At 43.3% G+C, this 20465-nt stretch overlaps 1 protein-coding gene across 6 annotated transcripts in view; it reads left to right on the top strand.

The window, feature by feature from the left end:
• Positions 1-19344, top strand: part of LOC138521546 (uncharacterized) — a 349602-nt gene extending 330258 nt beyond the window's left edge. For all 6 annotated transcript variants that reach the window (XM_069634500.1, XM_069634517.1, XM_069634509.1 and 3 more), the window contains one exon: positions 19045-19344. In XM_069634500.1, coding sequence (XP_069490601.1) covers positions 19045-19187 — 143 coding nt within the window. In that variant the 3' untranslated portion in view covers positions 19188-19344. The remainder of the gene's footprint in view (positions 1-19044) is intronic.
• Positions 19345-20465: the final 1121 nt, after the last annotated feature.

Here is a 20465-nt window from a genome sequence, read left to right as displayed (position 1 = left end):
AGCCATCAGGTGGGAGCCCAGAGGAGCAGGGCAGAAGGCAGCGGAGTATGGCAGAGCCGTCAGGTGGTAGCCCAGAGGAGCAGTGCGGAAGGCAGCGGAGTGCGGAAAAGCCACCAGGTGGGAGCCCAGAGGAGCAGGGCGTAAGGCAGAGGTGTGTGGCAGAGCCGCCAGGTGGGAGCCCAGAGAAGCAGGGCAGAAGGCTGCCGCAGACTGGAGAGGGAGCTGCAAGCATTAACAGAAAAATGAATCAAAAGACCAAAAGAGGATTTCCAGGAAAGGTCAAAAACTGGTAACAGGAGCACCAGCACGAACCCCCAGAGAAAGCAGTTGACTGACAACTGCTTCTGTTCAAAGTGAGCTTATAAAGGCCATCCCAGCCAGCAGGCCAGCAGGGTGGAGCTGATTGCAGACTCTGGCAGCTGTGTTCAATTAAGTCCAGCCCTGGCTTCAGTAGCCTGCAGCAGTAGCAGCAGTGGTTTCTAATCAAGTGCTCTCCAGCTCTCTGCAGCCTAGCCTGCAGTAGCTTGGAACAGGTGAATGCAATCAGGCCCATGCAGCTCTTAGTAGCTTGCTGCAAACAAATGTATTTAGTATGCCTCCTCCAGCCCTCTGCCTTTTGGATAGCATACATGTCCCAGAATGCATCTGCTGGTTTAACACAAAAGCCAGAATGGAACATGCAATTAGATTAGTCCAAAACTGCAGCGGTAAAACCAGGAAATGAAGGCAAAGATGCAAGTAGCGGTGCTGGGTGGCAGGCGAGTAGGATCGTGACAGTATGCCCCCCTCACAGGGCCCCTCCTGGTGCCCCAAAGAAGGCATTGTCCATTGTGTCTTTCAAGCAGTAGAAAGAGTAAGGGTTGAAGCACTAAAGTCGAAATCGATGCCCAGGTAAAGGTTTTATATTCCTTCAGTATAGTACTTCGATCAGAAAATGTAAAGGGATGATTGTTCTTCACAACCCCACCCAACGTCTCGCAAGGTACATCAGTACGTAAGGTGGGTGTGCAGGAAAACAGAATTGTAGACTGAAGCTCTTTAGAGGATACAGCAATGGAGGCTGGCACAGACACAGGAATTGCTGGTTTTAGGTTGTTCTTTGGATGCAGCGGTTGTAAATGTGACTCAGAATGCAAAGAAAATGTTTTACCTTCAGATGGCTGTGGCATAACTGAACTATCTTGGTGACTTTCAGAAAGGATACATTTATTCTTTGTCACAGAGAGCTGGTTTTCTGATGGCACACTCATGTAATTGGTTACTGGCTCGGAGTGTTCAAGTACTTTGGAAGGAGATACTGCTGAGTGCAAGGCTAGTGGAGGCTTGATCAAAATCCTTTCACTGACAGGGAGTGCAGGTATATCGTTCCACTGGTTTAAATGTTCAAGCGGTATCAGGTAATATTTTCGCCAGCAAAAATATCGCCGAACATATGGTCATCGGGAACGGCAATAGGCGATATTTTTGGTGGCAAAAATATTAGGTGCGGGAGTTGCGGGGGTGTCCCCTGCACAAAAGAAAGTGATGCGGGGATTGCGGGGGTGTCCCCCGCAGGGTCCTTGTGTTATTTTTGCCACAAAAATATGGCAATATTTTTGCATCGCGATATTTTTGCGGCGAAAATATCACATGGAACCGTTCAAGCAGCATAACACTAACAATGGTACTGATCATAAGGTCTAGAAACACTAAATCCATTACTGAATCTTTCTTTTCACTGAATGAGATGCTTTTGCATTCAAGGTAATCTTCATTCATTTCTGTGATTTCATTTCAGTTATGGGCATTTGGATTACTTCGGGTGTTGAAGTGGACACCGGGATCAGAATGGATGCACAATCTTGATTCAAGTCACAGGCATGAGCAAGCGTTGAAACACAGTCTTTGAAACAGAGGGTTGTTGGACTGGCAATCTTTTCGGATACTGCAGTAATTGTGGGGTGTAAACACTAGAAAAGTCAATTGCATTGCTGTCTGTGTGCAAGGCAGTGCTGGATACTAGTGTTGGAACCAGGGAAGGAGTTTGGGTCGAGGACAGCATTGGAGTTAGACTATGGTTAGGCTCCTGGAAAAAGTCTTGTACCGAGTCTGCAGAAGTGTCAGAAGAGATAGCAGAGGTAGACTCAGCCAGAGACAGAAGAGGCCTTTTCAAAGAGTCACCCAGTGAGGTACAGGAGGACAGGTCTTCACCTAATAAATCGTAATTGGGGAAAGCCTGGTGGGCCTCTTGAACAGAAAGAGAAGAGCACTCCAAGATAACCTGCAACTGGTAAGCATATTCCTGCTTCAATCTTTCTATTTGCTCCAACGTTCTTTCCTTTAGCTTGTGCAACTCATTAGGAACCCACATGTCATCAATAATTAGAGAGAGAATGTCTGGTTCAGGGTGACATGGGTTATCTGAAGATGAAATGTATCCCTCTCTTAAGTTCAACTCGTAAAGTATGGCATAGTCATCATTTAAATCCATAGATTGCCTCTTTAGAGCAAACAGCTGTTTCTGGATACTTTCCAAATCAAAGACATTCTCGGGGGACTTGGCTGGTCTTTCTTTAACATAATGTTTATTGGTAGAAGGCTCAGGATCTGCTGTTATCTTAGGATAAGACTCTGAGGTTTCAGAGTAGATCTGTGGTTCAAAACAAAGTCTAGAGGCACGAGTGGCCTTGTTGCGGCTACAGGCTTGTTTGTCCGGATAATGTATAGCACCAACATAAAGCGTCTTGGAATCTTGCTTCATGATGTCAGCCCTAACACACTGAATCGTGACAGGGCAATACTTTACAGGTTCACTGGAACAGTACACAGTGGGAAGACTATTCACAGAGGTATATGTTGAAGCCTCCCAACCATCCCCTGTCTTGGAGGGGCATGCCAAGGACTGAGTCAAATACCTATTTTCTTCCTGTAACTGTTCTATGGTCATCAAGTTGGGATTAGCAGAAAACACAGAGTCCCATCCCGGAGTACTTGGTTTGGCCGAAACATTTGAAAAATATTTGGCACAGAGATACCCATTCTCTCTGAGGACGGTAGCTTCATTATGGATAAAAGTCTCAAGTAACTGGGTGCTGGCAGTGTGCTTGGAGGATGTAGGGGTTCGCCAAGGGTTTTTGTTTTTCTTCAGAGGCATCTTGGATTGAACAAGTATTGGCCCAAGAATCAAAATGTTCTTTTTGGTCAGTCAATCTGTCACAAGTCTAGGAGGAGAGTACATGGCAGAGGCTATCTCTTACTGTATGCAAGTAGGTTAAGGAAGATTCTGGAGACGATGCTAGAATATAACAGATTAAAGGTGCATACCAAGCTGTTAGTTGAAAAAGGTATTCACAGGAACTGCGGGAGCAGGCTGTAAACAAAGAGACATAGAAAAGGCAAAGACAAGCAAGTACGCTGGGCAACTTGGATTGATCAGAAATAAGGGTGTACTGGAATATGATAAGGGGTCTCCAGGGATTAAGGAAAGCCCTTGGGATAGGTACCAGCAGATTACTCTTAGCAACAGTCATACAGCAACATCATGACTTAGGTGTGCCGAGGAAACTGTTGTACTCAGTGCAAGGGTAAAACTGAAAGACCATATACTGAGGCAGGTACGACTTCAACGGACTAGGTGAAGGCAACAAAAGTCTTCCCTTATCTGATCTGAATGGAGACCAACCCAGGGTCACACTGTAAAACGGATTCAAGTGGAGACACAACAGTGGACTAAGATGTATACAAGTAGAAAACAGTGTTGAAAGAAATAACCAGGTACAGGACAGGATAGGATATCAAAAGTTGGAACAGGCAGGAAGCAAGCCAAGGAGCCCGGATGAACAGGGCAGAAGGCAGCGGAGTGCAGCAGCGCCGTCAGGTGAGAGCCCACAGGAGCAGGGCAGTAGGTACAGGTGGGAGCCCAAAAGAGCAGGGCGTAAGGCAGCAGAGTGTAGCAGAGCCGACAGGTGGGAGCCCAAAAGAGCAGGGCGTAAGGCAGCGGAGTGTGGCAGAGCCGACAGGTGGGAGCCCAGAGGAGCAGGGCGGAAGGCATTGGAGTGCAGCAGAGCCGTCAGGTGGGAGCCCAGAGGAGCAGGGCGTAAGGCAGCAGAGTGCGGCCGAACCGCCAGGTGGGAGCCCAGTGGAGCAGGGCATAAGTCAGAGAAGTGTAGCAGAGCCGCCATTCAGGAGCCCAGAGGAGCAAGGCGGAAGGCAGCAGAGTATGGCAGAACCATCAGGTGGGAGCCCATAGGAGTAGGGCGGAAGGCAGAGGAGTGTGGCAGAGCCGCCAGATGGGAGCCCAGAGGAGCAGGGCGGAAGGCAGCGGAGTATGGCAGAGCCATCAGGTGGGAACCCAGAGGAGTAGGGCGGAAGGCAGCGGAGTATGGCAGAGCCGTCAGGTGGGAGCCCAGAGGAGCAGGGCGGAAGGCAGCAGAGTGTGGAAAAGCCGCCAGGTGGGAGCCCAGAGGAGCAGGGCGTAAGGCAGAGGAGTGTGGCAGAGCCACCAGATGGGAGCCCAGAGAAGCAAGGCAGAAGGTTGCAGCAGACTGGAGAGGGAGCTGCAAGCATTAACAGCAAAATGAATCAAAAGGCCAAAAGAGGATTTCCAGGAAAGGTCAAAAACTGGTAACAGGAGCACCAGCACGAACTCCCAGAGAAAGCAGTTGACTGACAACTGCTTCTGTTCAAAGTGAGCTTATAAAGGCCATCCCAGCCAGCAGGCCAGCAGGGTGGAGCTGATTGCAGACTCTGGCAGCTGTGTTCAATTAAGTCCAGCCCTGGCTTCAGTAGCCTGCAGCAGTAGCAGCAGTGGTTTCTAATCAAGTGCTCTCCAGCTCTCTGCAGCCTAGCCTGCAGTAGCTTGGAACAGGTGAATGCAATCAGGCCCTCTGCAGCTCTTAGTAGCTTGCTGCAAACAAATGTATTTAGTATGCCTCCTCCAGCCCTCTGCCATTTGGACAGCATACATGTCCCAAAATGCATCTGCTGGTTTAACACAAAAGCCGGAATGGAACATGCAATTAGATTAGTCCAAAACTGCAGCAGTAAAACAAGGAAATAAAGGCAGAGACGCATGTAGCGGTGCTGGGTGGCAGGCGAGTAGGATCGTGACAGATTTGTTAATTCATTTGCTGTTTTATATTTCTATGTATACACTTGTGTTTTTACACACGCTAGCTATGAAAATTAAGCAATAACAGATAAAACTATTAATTGTACAATAATTACATGTGCTCTTTGATTTCTACTAATACCAGCAGTTTGACAATTTTCTGATGCTCAGTGCTCCATTTCCATTTTATCCAAAATACTCTAATTTCTCTGATATCTGGCAGGGTGTCCAGGAACAAGGAGCATCTTATAATTCTCTCAAACGAACACAATTAGAACTAATTCTTAGTTATAATATATAATACCAATTCTTGGCGCAAGTCACTTCAGTATCTGCCAATGTATACCTAATACTTAACCTTGACATGCAGACACTGTAGAACTCATAGCATCTTACAAAGAAAATAGAGATGACGGCATCAGGATATTTATTGCACCAAAGGGAAGCACCGAAAATGCATTTTGAAAATATATTAACAATACTGAATCACTAATACAAAAATTACTTCTACTAGAGTGATTATCCAAAAGAGATATAAATAAATATTGTGAAACAGGCACAATGAATAATTCCTTGGAACAAGATAAAATACCAAGAGTGCTAGAATACTCGTTATGCCTGACTTCACCAATTGAGAGGTTAGTGACAATTTGGATGAATGGGAACACAATTTTAATGGATGTTCTGAAGTTATGATTGAACTACTAATAGCCCATGCAGAACGGGAACACCACAGAATTGAGCTACAGATAGAGACACTAAAGACAGAAATAGCAGAGATGAACGCACCAGTAGCCACTAAGAGAATAAATGATGCCACGATGGAGGAAATACTAAAACAACACCAAGATGCTTAGGAAATCAATAAAATGTCAGAGATGACAGAGACTATCAAAATGACTTTGTCTATAGCCAAAATATGGCAATATTAGAAGCTCAAGTTCCAGAGATAGCACCCCAGTATTATCACTAGCTCTAGTTCAGATGTTGATAGTGACCAGGATAAGAGAACAAGGAGTAAGAGAGGAACAGGAAACAGACAAGGAAATAATACAAGAAACACCCAGAATCAGCACAAGATCAGTAATGAGGAAAGAACAGAATAGAGGCAAGAATTGAACCTGGCATTTAACCTATCAAATTGAATGCTAACAAAACCAGAACTAGATGTACTTAATAAAGGCCTATCCTTTGCCCCAATCAGCAGAAATAACTACATTAACATTCAGATTCTCACATTCACATTTGAAAGGAAAGTGAAATGTAAGTATTTTTCAGAACACCAAGCAAGACCATACTTAGCAAACCTCCAGTTAATATCAGTAACTTGATCAACTTCAACTCTCCATTACTGAATATACTGACATCTTGGATGAACAAATTCTTGAAGATCTGAATATTTGAACATGCCTGAACTAAAGAGACAGTCTAAGTTCAAACCTACTTTTTCAAATGTGAAATGCAATAGATATCTTCAATTAAGCATTGAACAAAGACATGCATAGAGAGATAGATGGTAAAAAGAACACAAGGCTTTAGGACAATCTGATATTCAATGAAACTTAGAGACCTAATATATGACACAAACATATCATCAAAGAAGCTGACAAAGATGGTAACATTGTTACAATGAACAGACAAGGCTACATACATTGAATAATCAAACATTTGGAAACTGATGGATGCAATAGCATAATTGACTGGAATTAGATTAATTGCACTATTGAGGAGAGCAAAATGCTTATCAACAAATGGTATAGAGTGAGACTCTGGAAACTTGTTGAAAAAACATTCCTAATTGTAGATCATCCAGTGACTTCCACCATTTACATTTTACATCAGGTTCACACAACCTTTGAATTATTATCAGAAATATGCCCCATAATCAGTGGTATGGGCTGGATAACTGAAAATCTTTCCAAATATATTGACCAAGCAATCAGATCTCAATTTTATGCTTTGGAATCATATGTAAAAGACACAGCACATATTCTCCAAATTCTCTCAGACATAGAATGGCAACCAAATGACACATTGGTTACATTGAAAAAAAATAATGTATTGCGTCAATTGGTTATGATTGGGTGTTCCGATCTACAGATTACTTCTATGCAGAAACAACATCATCTTATCTTCTACGTGTTGAAATGCTTAAAGAATGTCTTTAACTTGTCTTAAGGAACAATCTGTTTCTTTTTAATGACACCTATTATCAACAGGTCAAGGGAATTGTGATGTGGTCCAGTTGTGCTCACACGTGTCCAATCTAGAAAGAAACATGAACATCCAAATACACAAACAAATACACAATATTATCACTTTGTTGGAAACTGGCACAGGTACATTGATGCTATCTTTATGATTTGGTCAGGGCCTCGTACAGAGCTAACTGAATTCTTACGGTATGGAAATCATATTGGCTTTGGTATAGAAATCAGTAGTAACTACAGTCATAAAGAAAGTAACTCTTTTGGACCTTGTCATTTGCATTGATGTAAGGAATATACACACCAAGACTTTTTGTAAAGCAAGTGAAGTGAATTTGATCCTGCACGCAACTAGTTGCCACAGATGCAACAAGATCAATAACATGCCATTAGGCGAACTCACTAGAGCAATGAATGTCAAGTACCAAGACCCTGGGGTGTGCAAATTACCTGAAAAAGTTGATGGTGTCCGGATTATAGATCTCAGAGATGGGTCCAGGTTTCGTTAGCAGAGAAAGTAATCGTAAGAACCTGACCCATCCTCGCCCTGAGATTGAAAACAATTAGTGTATTGATAGGTGTAAGGCGTGCAGAATTCCCTTTACGGTATGTAGGTGAAAGGACGGGCCACATCAAATCCAGGGATAAGATGGGACTGGCAGGTAAGATGGGAATAGCAGAACGTCAGACTGGTGAGGGAAGGTGAGCAAGCAGGGCGGACTGGCAGACTGGCAGACTGATAGGTAAAGGCAGCAAAGGAGGGCAGACTGACAGGCAGTAGAAAGCCAAGACAGGCTGAAAGGCAGCAGAAAGGCAGGGCAGGCTGACAGGCAGAGGAAAGGCATTATAAGGCTGAAATAGGAACTGGTTGGGACACGGCGGTTATGGAGACCGTTGAGATGCACTCCCTTACAAGCCTGTGAGGCTTATGGGGAATGCTGCAGTCACAACAATAACGTTGGACCATGGCGTCTGGCCAGGGTAACAAGGCGTAATGATATGACGACACAGCTTGCATCCGCATTAACAGGCACCATCATGGCGGCATTCAGTGGAGTTGTACGGCTCTGAGGGATTGCCGCCCTACGTCCCCCAGGATGCCACGGGACTACTCCGGGATGCCTCCAGTGTGGATATAGGTGCCAGCGTAAGACAGTCAAGGGTGCATACAGGTGGCACTTAACACTCTACCTCCCTACAGGGAATACAGGAGCTCCAGGTCTCCATGGATACAGGTGGTAACCATGCTAGCATAGGAGACCGTGTCTAGAATGGGAGTCGCATACGGTCTGTACTTCATATTCTGGGCATCCTACAATATCAAATGAAGCATGTCAGGGTATCATTCTCCCATATGCATCAGCGATGAAAAGTTTCAGGAGTGATACATGAAAGATAGGTTGTATTTGGCAATCTTTTGGTAAACTGAGACGATAGTCAACAGATGAGATCTTTTTCACGATGGTGAATGGTCCTAGGAACCTAAGTGTAAGTTTCATGGGCAAGTTCCAGAGTGGTAAATTCTTAGAGGATAACCAGACTTTCTCACCCATGGAGTATACTCCTTCAGGTGAACGATAATTGTCGGTTTGTGTCTTCTGTCACATTTGGTTTCCTGGAGAGTCCTTTCCACTGTCTGATGAACGTCTTGTACTCTTGTTACCAGAACATCGGCTGATGGTATTGATGATGTTTGAATGGTTTGCATAGGAAGATCCTTGGGATGTTGGGTATAGGTACAATAAAAAGGGGTGCACTTGATGGAGCAGTGCAACAAGTTATTATAGGCCACTTCAGCTTTGTTCAGATATTGGCTCTAGTTATGTTGTAGAGCATTGGTAAAACAACGCGGGTACTGCTCCAGCGTTTGATTAGTTCTCAATTAGAAACTGCAACACACAAACAGAATTGGAAGTTGAATCAACACTAATTTGCCATAGGTTCTATGATAGAGGCTATAAAATGAAGATGACTATTTAGCATATGTTAGGACAAAAAAGAAAGACAGATTAATGATGATCACCAATAAACAGACCAACAATTTCAGAATAACTAACCAATTAGATTTCTAACAACTTATTGTACTGAAAGCCATATCCTATTTAAAATCCTTAGAAGACATTGGCACCTCCTGAGAATGGATGAGGAGTTAAACAAAACCATTGAACCCAACCTCTAAATTACCTATACTAGAGCCTAGCTTTATGCATACTGAACAGAGAAAGACAAATTGGCTAAATGTTGAAGGTTTTTGCAAATGTGGCACCTGCTCCATGTGCAAATTTGCAGCTAACAATACTAAAACTGTAGCGACCATAGGAGGTTAATCGATCATAATTAAAGATTTCATGAACTGTAAAACACAATGGGCCTCATTACGAGGCTGGCGTCAGCTGTGCCTGTAATACAGGCATGGCTGCTGCCGATATTTTTTTTCCCCATTCCCATTGAGCCCCATAGGGCTTATTAACGGTGCCGGTGCATCTGACATGCTCTGCTTGAGGGCGCTATACGACCGCCAGGCCAGACCTGGCAGCCGCAATGGCACCCGCGAGCATAATTCATAGTTTACCAGTCCAGGAACTACAGTACGGGCATGCTTACCGGTATTGTGGTTCCCGGACCGGCAAACTTATAATGAGTCCCAATGTGTATGTCAAAAGATGTACATAGGAAGCATAATACGAATTAGGAATAAGGATCGGGAATGCCTGGCAATGATCAGCAGTCAAAATGATAAATTGCCTTCGGCCAACCATTGGATTGTGAACACTAATTAGAACCCAAAGAGAAAATCCGATTTGTAGGATTATTTCATGTTAAATGCAATTTTCGAGATGGGTGATATTGAACTACGGTTATGTCAAGCAGAGGCCAAAAGTATCTGTAGGTTTAGAACACCTTCTAGTGGCACCAATATTGATAATTAAATGAATGCGTCCTTATAAGCCTGAGCAATCCGTAAGAAAATAACATAGGTATCATGTTATGATTACTACAGGACTCCATTTTTTGTCAGCAATAATATGATGCGCAATACCGACACTAATCAATATACAATGTTATACTAATTAATGCATGTAAAAATATCAGTTGACATTTGAGAGATATTTTTTTGTTAATCTTTTTATATAGAAATAATCATTTGAACAGCACCTGTTATTGGCCAAGAGACCAAAACGTGTAAAAAATAATTCAATTCCACGTAGTGTACCATGTATAAAATGCTTGCTAAAGACTGGAGGGTATACACACGTGCACTATTGATATAGGCAATGATGTCAAATGTACAATCTCTACACCTCCTATTGATGCACAAAAACTGGATGCTGTACATTTTTTGTAATCTGCTAAACTATATGACAATTACCATATATTGCAATATTAATTATGGGAACCTTAAGTAACACGTTTATGGGGTCCGGACTCTATATATGTCTGAATAACAAAGGTGCAATTTATGCCCATTATTTCACCTAATTGGAATATCCAAAAAACACCAACACTTTAAAGTCACAATGTTCACATATGCGTGCCTATCTGACATAGCATGTAAGGTATTGGGTGTAGGGGTGTAATCATTTTATTTGTGAATAATGAAGATGTTTATACTGCCTATCACTTCACCTAATAGAGCATTAATGTATGATTGTACTATTAGGCAATATCCGACTAAGTAGCGTGTTACTAACAATGCAAAGTTTACATGTACGCGTTTACGTGATGCTGCACGTAATGCAATAACATCCCTTTATAATGTGTGGATGTGGATTAAGGCAAGGAACGCTGGGTGCCTTGGCTGGAAACAGCAAGCATGCGTGCCATCCCTACACATTGGCATGTGCCCACACTATGTGTTACAAACATCTTCATCGATTATTTTTCTTCCTTAGGAATCTTTGTAATAATTTGCCAAGCCTGTTTTTACATGCAACACTTCTAGAATGTTTACATTCTATCACTTGTAGATGCACACATGCGGAATAATACATCATTAAGAAATATCAATAAATAAGGATAGGCTTGTTCATTCAAGCTTTATTTTGACAAACGTGTCATAAAAGCCGGGATTAAAAAACATATTAAAAACACAAACTCTAGATAACAATAATATCCAACCTATTATAAAACGGAAGCGATTAAAAGTGCAAAAGCCTAGAGAGAGACATTATTATCATAACACACTATACAGTTATGGCCATCCATAAAAACAGTCAATCCATACATCCAACCAGGAATAAGCAATCAATCTAGAAATGATTGCAAATCTCAGTGATATTTTTCATAAGGCTGCTGCAACTCGCTGAGCTAATTAACATTAACAGAATGAATTGCGCATTTTATTCTAATCGTAACAGGAAGAGCCACAGATCGTGTGTGATCATCACATACTTGAAATGAGACTCATTCAACGTCTCCATGCCCTGAGTAAATTATTACCCATACAATGGGTAGCCAGGGAATCCTTGGCAGCAAAACACAATGGCATTGCATCAATAGCGGTTTTTACCGCACGCAAGTTAAATAGTGGTGTTAACAAACTCCTTCTCAGATTACTATAACAAGGGCAGAATAGAACAAAATGGACCAAGGGCCTCATTACGAGATGGGCGGTAGCCATGCTGCTAATAGCACCATGGCTGCCTCCCATACCGTGTCCGAGTCCGGCCTTGTTCAATGGGGACTTACCGGTGCAGTCCGACCCTGGCGGGACCGGTAAGTCCCCATTGAACAAACCATTCCCCATTCCCATTTGAGCCCCCATAGGGCTCAATGGGAATGAGGAGGGCGCTAATAATGGGCTCGCGAATGGCAAGCCCGTTATTAGCGCCCTGGTCCCTTAGCGGGACCCGTAAGGGACTTGTGGTCAGACCACACGTTCCTTACGGTTCTCTCCAAGGGACCTAGGAATCGGGCGGTAAGGGATTACCGGCACCGGTCTCCTTACCGGTGCCCGGTATCCCTTACCGCCCGACTCGTAATGACCCCTTAAGTCTTCATGGGACTCTAGACAAAAGGGACAAAACGGCTGCTGTAAGGGGTTCCATTTGTTTTTGGTAACTGAAGAGGGAACGATACCTAACCAAGCCTTTAGGAACAAGGCTCTCATCTGCCTGGGCTGCATGATGTAAAATAGGCTTCAAAGCCTGGTGACTGCTCAATAAGGATACGAGGAATCCAGTGATATTCACCTACTGGTGGTAAGCCTTCATATTTCTACAATCTGGAAATAACGGTTTTATTAGCAAATATTTTAACATGGGGACACATCAAATCAGCAGTCTATAACATACAGCAAAATATTACTTTCCTATAGATCTTGATGTTTGAATTTTGGGAAATCCTTAGCGAAATTTGAGATACCGAGACCTGCAACATATATCACTTATGACCTCAGAACGGTTTCAGGATAGGTGGCAGTTCTATTAAGGTTGTGCAGAAAGTTGAAACTCTGGGCACCTTCATGGAAAATAGCCTAGACTGTGAAGCTCATGTCACAGCCATTACTAAGAGCACAAATTATCATCTTAAAGTGCTCAGGCAGGTTGCCCCTCTTATTTCAGTTGAAAATCGCACCAAACTTGTAAGAGCCGTTATTTTGCCACGTGTAGACTACTGCAATGCACTCCTAGGTGGGGCAAGCAAAGCTAATATCCAAGAATTACAAAAAGTCCAGAATAACGCCATCCGCATCATCTTCCAGATGAAACGTTCAGAACCTACTACGGCAGCTAGGAGAAAACTACACTGGCTTCCTGTGGAAACCAGAATCCAGTTTAAACTCCTAACTATCTGCCATAAATGTATTTTTTGGAATGCTCCAACTTATCTGAAGGACGTTGTTAGTATTTATCAGCCCAAAAGAAACCTTAGGTCAGCTGAAGACTTCTTATTAGGACATTGAGTGAAACGATCGCGTGGGCTAGGCAGGGCTTTTTCCACTCAAGGAGCAAAGACATGGAATGCGTTACCGGCTTCCTTGCGTAAGACTAAGGATCTCTTTGGATTCCGGAAACAACTGAAAACATATCTCTTTAATTAGTATGTATTCTCGATAGCAGCTCGGTCACTATACCTGTCTCTCAGCGCCTGGATGCCTACGGGCTTTGGCGTGGTACAAGCAAAAATAACAATAACAAAGGTAAGATTATAACAATTATAGATGGCATGTTTTATCAGCCACAATACAATATATCAGAATTTCAATTTATGATAGATTCTAGCAGAGTTCTCGTTCTACCTTTCGTTTCTATTGTGGCTTCGTCACAGAAGAAAATGAACCATGGGCGCACAATTGATATAGGGTATCAAGCGCCTATTGAAGCTACAATATAACGATCAAAACAAGTATAAATACTTTTTCTTGACAAAGACCCCCGATCAAAACACGTGTTGGCACAATCTCAGCGGGATCAAGGATTGTTTTCCCTTTCTTCTACTAATTTGAGTTTATATGAATTAGGGAGGCTCAGGAGACCTTTTCAAATTGTGTCATATAATTAACAAGATAACTAACATCTGATCTATTTGTAATGCGCTATTTCATTTGATATTGTATCTTTCTCTGTATCCATTTTTGTTTATGCAGACTCTATGAAAATTAATCAATACTAATACACAACTAAAAATTGTACAATAATTAGATGTGTTATTGGATTTCTATTAATATCATCAGTTTTACAATTTTCTGAGAGACTCAGCGCCCCAGTTCCTTATTTATGATATGATATGATATGATATGGCATTTGTAACGCGCCTATACACAAGTGTTTCAAGGCGCGACGAGGCAGGGAGGGGGGGAACAAGGGGAAGACAGACAACGATCCTACTAGGCCAGGTGTCATTTGAATCGCGCAAGTGCAGGGGTAGGGGGAAGGGAAAAGTGCAAGGGGAAGGGGAGGGGGAAGTGCAGTACAGGGTAAGTAGAATAAAAATAAATAAATAGGGCCAGCTGGTGGCAAGTGCAAGGTAAGTGCAGACAAGTGCTGGGAAGGGGGCTGTAGGGATACAGAGACAGTCCCGCAGTGCAAGGGTTGCCAGGGAGGCAGTGCAAGTGGAGAGTGGCTGGGCCAGGGACCGAGGTCGGTGAGAGTGGCCCAGTTGCAGATTCAGTGCAGTTTCAGTGAAGGATTTAGCAGGGGAGAGGGAGAGAGAAAGCAGAAGCAAAGAGGAATGTTTTGAGGTTCTTCCGGAACCGGAGATGGTTCTCCTCAAGGAAAAATGAAACAGCATGTTTCAGCCCCCAAAAAATGTCCTGTCAAGGAGGAGGTGTCTTGTTGAAACAACATCTTGCCTGAACATTGCACTGTTATTTCCCTGTCTGCTCCTGAAAACGAAATATTCAGAATCAATAACGATTTCTATGTGTAAATATAGCCTTTTAGACTGAGCAAGGGGTTGTTATTCCGGCATACGAATCTGCCATCAAGTTTGCCTCGGACCATAAGGTGGGGAAGGATCATTATCTCAAGCGATAATTACTTCTTCCAAGGTCTATCAGGCTATTAGCACATTGTGGTAGTAACAATACATGTTTTGGAGTTTTGGTGGTGAAGTAAAAATGGTTACTTTAAAAGGAAGTAAAGTAAATAGACAAACTGAGTTATTAAATTGGATTTGGTTTTATGTTGTAGTATTTAAATTACACAGTTTTCAAGAAGCATTTTAATTGCAACCTATCTAAACTTGAACAGGTTTAACATGATAACACACTAGGTGTAACATAAAAGTAAACGGTTTCACTAAAAGAATGTGAAAGCATTTGCATCTGATTTAGCTTTCTCTTTCATGTGTTAAATAATATTGTTGCTGAAAGAATCTTGCCTGGAAATTGCATTGACAGAATGTTTAGAATGCAGTCAATACCAGCAGTTATTGACTGCACTCTCAGCATTCTGATTGGCTGAGCGGAAGTCAATAACAATAGCCATATGCTGTTAGAGCATAATTATATTGTACATTTTTGTAATGAAGAGTAGAGTAATCATTGACCCTTCTCTGTATTACATTGCAAAGTTTGTTTTAAACTTTATTTTCTACTTTGTGTTTCCCCATGTTTTTCCTGCATTTAAGTTGAGCACGTTTGCTTCCCTTGAATACAGGAAAAAAAGAAACACGTTCAGGGGACCACCTATGATCTATATCACCATCTCGTCTGTGGAGTTAAAAGCAGGAGAGGTTTTCTGGCGATATGTTGCCTTGTAATCAGATGTTACATACCACTGCCAGTATTGCTTTGGAATATCACTGGGTCAGGCAGTTAAATATAAACAGGCAGTAATTTCAAATGCCGCCTCTTATCACTACAGCCGTGATGAGGCTGGTGTAGGAAATGACGAATGGCTTCAACTGAAGTTTACACTGTAACCCTTCTCTGGGTCTGGCGCAAATCGGAGGCCAGGGCATGGACATCTGGGAGGCTAAACACCAGCTGAACTCTCCATATCAGCATATCAGGTAGGGCAGGATTTAGTAGAAATAAGCATTCATTAATTCAGTTCTAAGGGTACACTGTAGGCAAACATATTAATACAGCTGCTCCTAATTATTTCTACCAGTCACTTCCATTGATGTGTGCTCAATTAGGCCATTTTATTCCCCAGCACTTTCCACTTGAACGCGTTGTTACGTCAATCCCATTCTAGAAAGAGGTCAGCGCAGGAGGTGCAGAATCTGGGCGCAAAATGATCCCCTCTTCGGCCTGCCTTTTCACCGGACGTCAGATCCTTTTATATCTATTTCGGTAACTTTGAATTCATTTAAGTGGTTTCAAGAAGCTCCCATTGCTTTCATGAAGTTCCTTGGGGCCAGACAGAAGACTCTTTGGCCTGGGACGGGGACGTACATAGCTTGCGTTGTTTAGGGTGGATGATGGTACAATCGTCATTGCATAACTGCAGCACATTTCCCTTAAAGGCTGCTGACTGCTTGTGTATGATGAGCTTAAGTTTCTCACATTTTTAAGGAGCAGGCCATCTCTTTTTTTCACTTTATAGGAAATGTGAGCTGCTATGATGCAAAATATGGTAAAATGAATCAAGATTGGAAAACATGCACAGTCATAGTGTGCCAGTGGTGTGCAACATTTGGTTCTCCAGATGTTTTGGGCTAAGCCTCCCAGTAGCTCTAGCCAGCACAGTCAATGTTGTAGGATCATGGGAGTTGTAGTTCAATGCATCTGTAAAGCCACAAGTTGCAGGCCCCTGGACCTTTATATGAACAAATTAGTTTTCAACTTTTCCTTAAGATCACGTGGTTTGTTTGTGTGGTCTCAAGGGGTGGTCAAGACTTTTTCAGAGACTGGTGCTCTGTTGCATGAAAGGTGTGTCCCTGTGTTGGTTTGATGAACTCTGTTTGGTTGATTTTCGGGTAATGCCTAGCCCTGAGTATTTTAGTTGGCCCTAGTGGAAACTCTAATGTCATAAGCCATGACATCGCTTAATTAAGAATTCATTAACACCAACAAACATAAGAACAGATGAGGAAAACACTGCCTGATTTAGTCACCTAATTTAGTTTATGTGAGGCGTCACCACCATTCGGCTTTTAAGAGACATTGGTCAATTGGAAAATATTTCCTAAGATTCAATATACCAAACTTTGTCTGCATGTCTGGGAGCTTAACTGTTTCGATTTGTGTCGGAAAGCGCATCTGACTTTTCATAGAGCTGTGCCATATCCTACAAAAGGCAAGGCCCACCGTGAGAACAAAAGAACAGCATTCTCCAAATCCCTGCTGAAAATAATTGCGGGCAATGGGTGATGAGGTGGAAAAAGTATGTATTTGAATTATTATTGGATTATTATCAGCTAACTATTATCACCTCACCTTGAATCCTGTCACTCATGTAGAGTCCGTGAGGGTCCGGCTGCTTCACATCGTAGGAGTCTCAGTGTGGCAAGGACTAGTGCATGCTTATAGGCGATGGTATTGGAGCTGGTGTGCAATGGCAATACTTAAGTATTTGGAACTAATCTTAACAGATTGGTCACAATTCATTTGTATCCTGTGAGCTGCAACCTACCACAGATCTAACTGAATTATATTAATGGAAATAATTGATTCATTAGTGAGGACCCCTGAGGAAGAGCTTTGGCTGGAACACGTGCTGGATCAAGAGACAAAGGGCCTCATCACGACCCAGGCGGTAAGTTACCGCCTGGGCCGTGACTTTACCACCATGGCGTAAACTACATTTACGCCATGGTGGTTGGCGGACTTACCGCCCCATTCCGACCTTGGCGGGGCGGTAAGTCCCCAATCCCCATTTACCCTTCACCATTCCCATTTTTGCCCCATAGGGCATAATGGGAGTGGGGAAGGCGTTAATTACGCCACCGTAAATTACGGTGGCGTAATTAACTCCATGGTCCCTTAGCGCCATGGATTTTAACACCTGCTAAAAGCAGGTGTTAAATCCGCCATGGCGCTAAGGGACCTCGTACTCAGGCGGTAAGGGTCGGCGCTGTTTACGGCGCCGTAAACCCCTTACCGCCTGAGTTGTAATGAGGGCTAAAGAATAAAGCAGAGGGATTGAATGTAATCATTCATTGGGTCTTATCATTTGATCAATTCCAGATTCATTACAGGATTGTCTGCATTTGCAGGTGGGTCGTTAAGGTTTACTTCACTTTCACTTGGAGCTATCATGAAGGAGACATTATTCAATGGTGTCACACAGACAAAGAACACGCAAGGATCTGGCTTCTAATGTTCCATGTGCTTTTTCTGGAATCCACTTTTCCCGAATTCCATTTAGCACCTTGTTCCCACACAGCCCTATCTTTGTTCATGTGGGTGGCCTCCTTGCTCCCCACTGCTGCACTGAATGACTATTTGCAAGCTATGATGCGTGACCGTCTCCCTTACCGATCTAGCCTTCTCATTGGGGGAAACACCCTCAAGTCCCTCCCCTCTGCCTTTCCCCCATTTTACCGAACAGGGCACACTAGGATAGACCCAGTCCTTTCCTTGCCTGTCTCAGATTCTGTGCTGGGAAAACTCACTCAATCTCTTGGCCCTCACCTCTTTCCCTGCATTGGTGTCCCTTGCTCCCAATCCCACTTACCGAAACAATAGCATGCCCGTCCAGGGGGCAGTGTGTCTTACCACAAAGGCTGCCTGTCAGGAAATGCAGCGCAGATTACATGCGCTGGACTCCTGGTCCAGAGACACACATGCAACTAGGATTTTGATAGCAAAAAGGACCTACCGGTGGACAATCCACACAAGAGACCACGCAAGTGGCAACAGTGCGCGGTACAAGACCCATTAACATCTCTTCGTAGGTTGCATATCCAACCAAGAGGCTCATTACAGCAAGTGTGCACCGTGGCAAGTGGGATTTTACATGGTGTTGGCATTCGGAAAAAACGTGCAAAAAAATGTTTCAATCCTTTTTTTCAAAAGGGAAATTTATAAGCATTAAGATGGGAATATTATCCTGGTGCAAAAATACACTTAAAAATATGTACAAGTGTTATCCCAGTGCTAAGTTTCTGTAATGATATGATATGATGTGACATTTATGACGCGCCTATACACAAGTGTTTCAAGGCACGAAGAGACAAGAGAAGGGAAAATAAAGAAGTACAAGGCAACCATCTTATTAGGCCTAGTGACATTGAGATTGTACAAGTGCAGGGGGGAGTTTCAAATGTGCACTCGGGTTCACAGTGTGGCCTACATCTCTATAACTTACTGAACGGTGGTCCTCCACGTGTGCTGACCATGATGTATCTCTACAGATGCTTCTGAACACCTGCTCTCCTTCAGGGGCTGCACCATCCAAGACGGGTGTACGAGTGGCTTCAGCGGCTTGTACGGAACCTCTGCTGTTGGCAATTACACCTTGGACTGCAAAGCTGCCATGGGAGTCAAGACATCATAGTTTGGATCCCTCCCCCCCCGAGGGCGCCGAGTTACAGCCTGATGGCCACATCCGTTTGGACCATCAAGAGCGGAAGCTTGCTACTATGCCTTTTTCATCACCCACAGCCAATGTAACTGATGTGAGAAGGAATAAATGTCTTACAGTGGACAATGGAGTTGTGTTGACATTGTGTCCTAATTAATTGTTGTCATGCGTGTTTGTTTGTTTATTTTGCTGAGACCACTACCTTATCTAAATGCTATGTTATCTTTAATTTGTATTGGGCCTCCTAATATAGTTTGCGGCTTCAAAGCGCTTTGCCTGTCAGAGAGGCAAAAGCAGAGTATGACACAACATTCAGTAGTGCCAGCGAGAAGCAAAGTCGTGTAGATAGTTGGGCGGAGGTAGAGGGATAGATAAGATGCACCGGAAGGCAGAAGAAGAAAAAGGTAGAGGAGCTATGTGATCAATTGCACCATATTTATTGTGGGACTCAAATCTATTCTACGGGTGTAGCGCCAAGAGGAGAGATAGTTGGCGAGGAGGTGTTCACTGTGCAAAGGAGGTATGTCTCGAAATTACTCAATGCATGGTGAGCCTGCACATGTTAACGTCATGCCCAATCAAACACATGCAGCAAAGCCCTTACTTACACTTAGTTCCCTAGGTGCCCAACAACATTTGAGGGGGGTTGTATGTCAGAAGTCAGAATTTGCCAAGTTTGAAAAACAGCCCTGAAAAGCAAGCATAAAAAGACCTCACATTTTTTAGTTTTCCTCATTTATGTCATGGTTACAAACCCTAGGTTCAAAGTCTGGCCATAGCCATGGCCAGATTTTGAACCTTGCACAGTGGCATGGTGCACTAAGGCATGTAGAACCCTATGCCCAAGACAACACAGCATAAAAAGCCCCTTTACTTACTCCTCTAAGCCACAAACAACGTAACGGTCTCTATATGGGAAAGTTGGAAGAAAATATGTGCACAATTAACTGAGGGTGGGATTCCAACCACAATTGCCTTGGTAGCAGAAGACCTTTCCGCCTTCTTGGGGGTTCCTGACTCCTGTTAGGGCATTTAGGATAATGGTTATATTAGTGCGTAAGGCAGGAATCCTCTTAGGCTGAGGCTGGGCGCTTATGAGAGCTAATTTACATAATCCAGTCTTTGACTAGCCTGCTCACCCTGGACTGCAGTTACAGTGTACTGTTAATAGATGGCATATGCACATTTTTGGTAAAAACAGGGGTGTGTGGTCTAGTTAACAAATTAGATTAGATTTGCAGGTCTACCTTC

Source organism: Ambystoma mexicanum, chromosome 1q (genome assembly GCF_040938575.1).
Source record: "Ambystoma mexicanum isolate Mex_15411 chromosome 1q, UKY_AmexF1_1, whole genome shotgun sequence".
In the NCBI taxonomy this organism is placed as follows: Eukaryota; Metazoa; Chordata; class Amphibia; order Caudata; family Ambystomatidae; genus Ambystoma; species Ambystoma mexicanum.
This window is presented reverse-complemented; position numbering and strand designations above follow the sequence as displayed.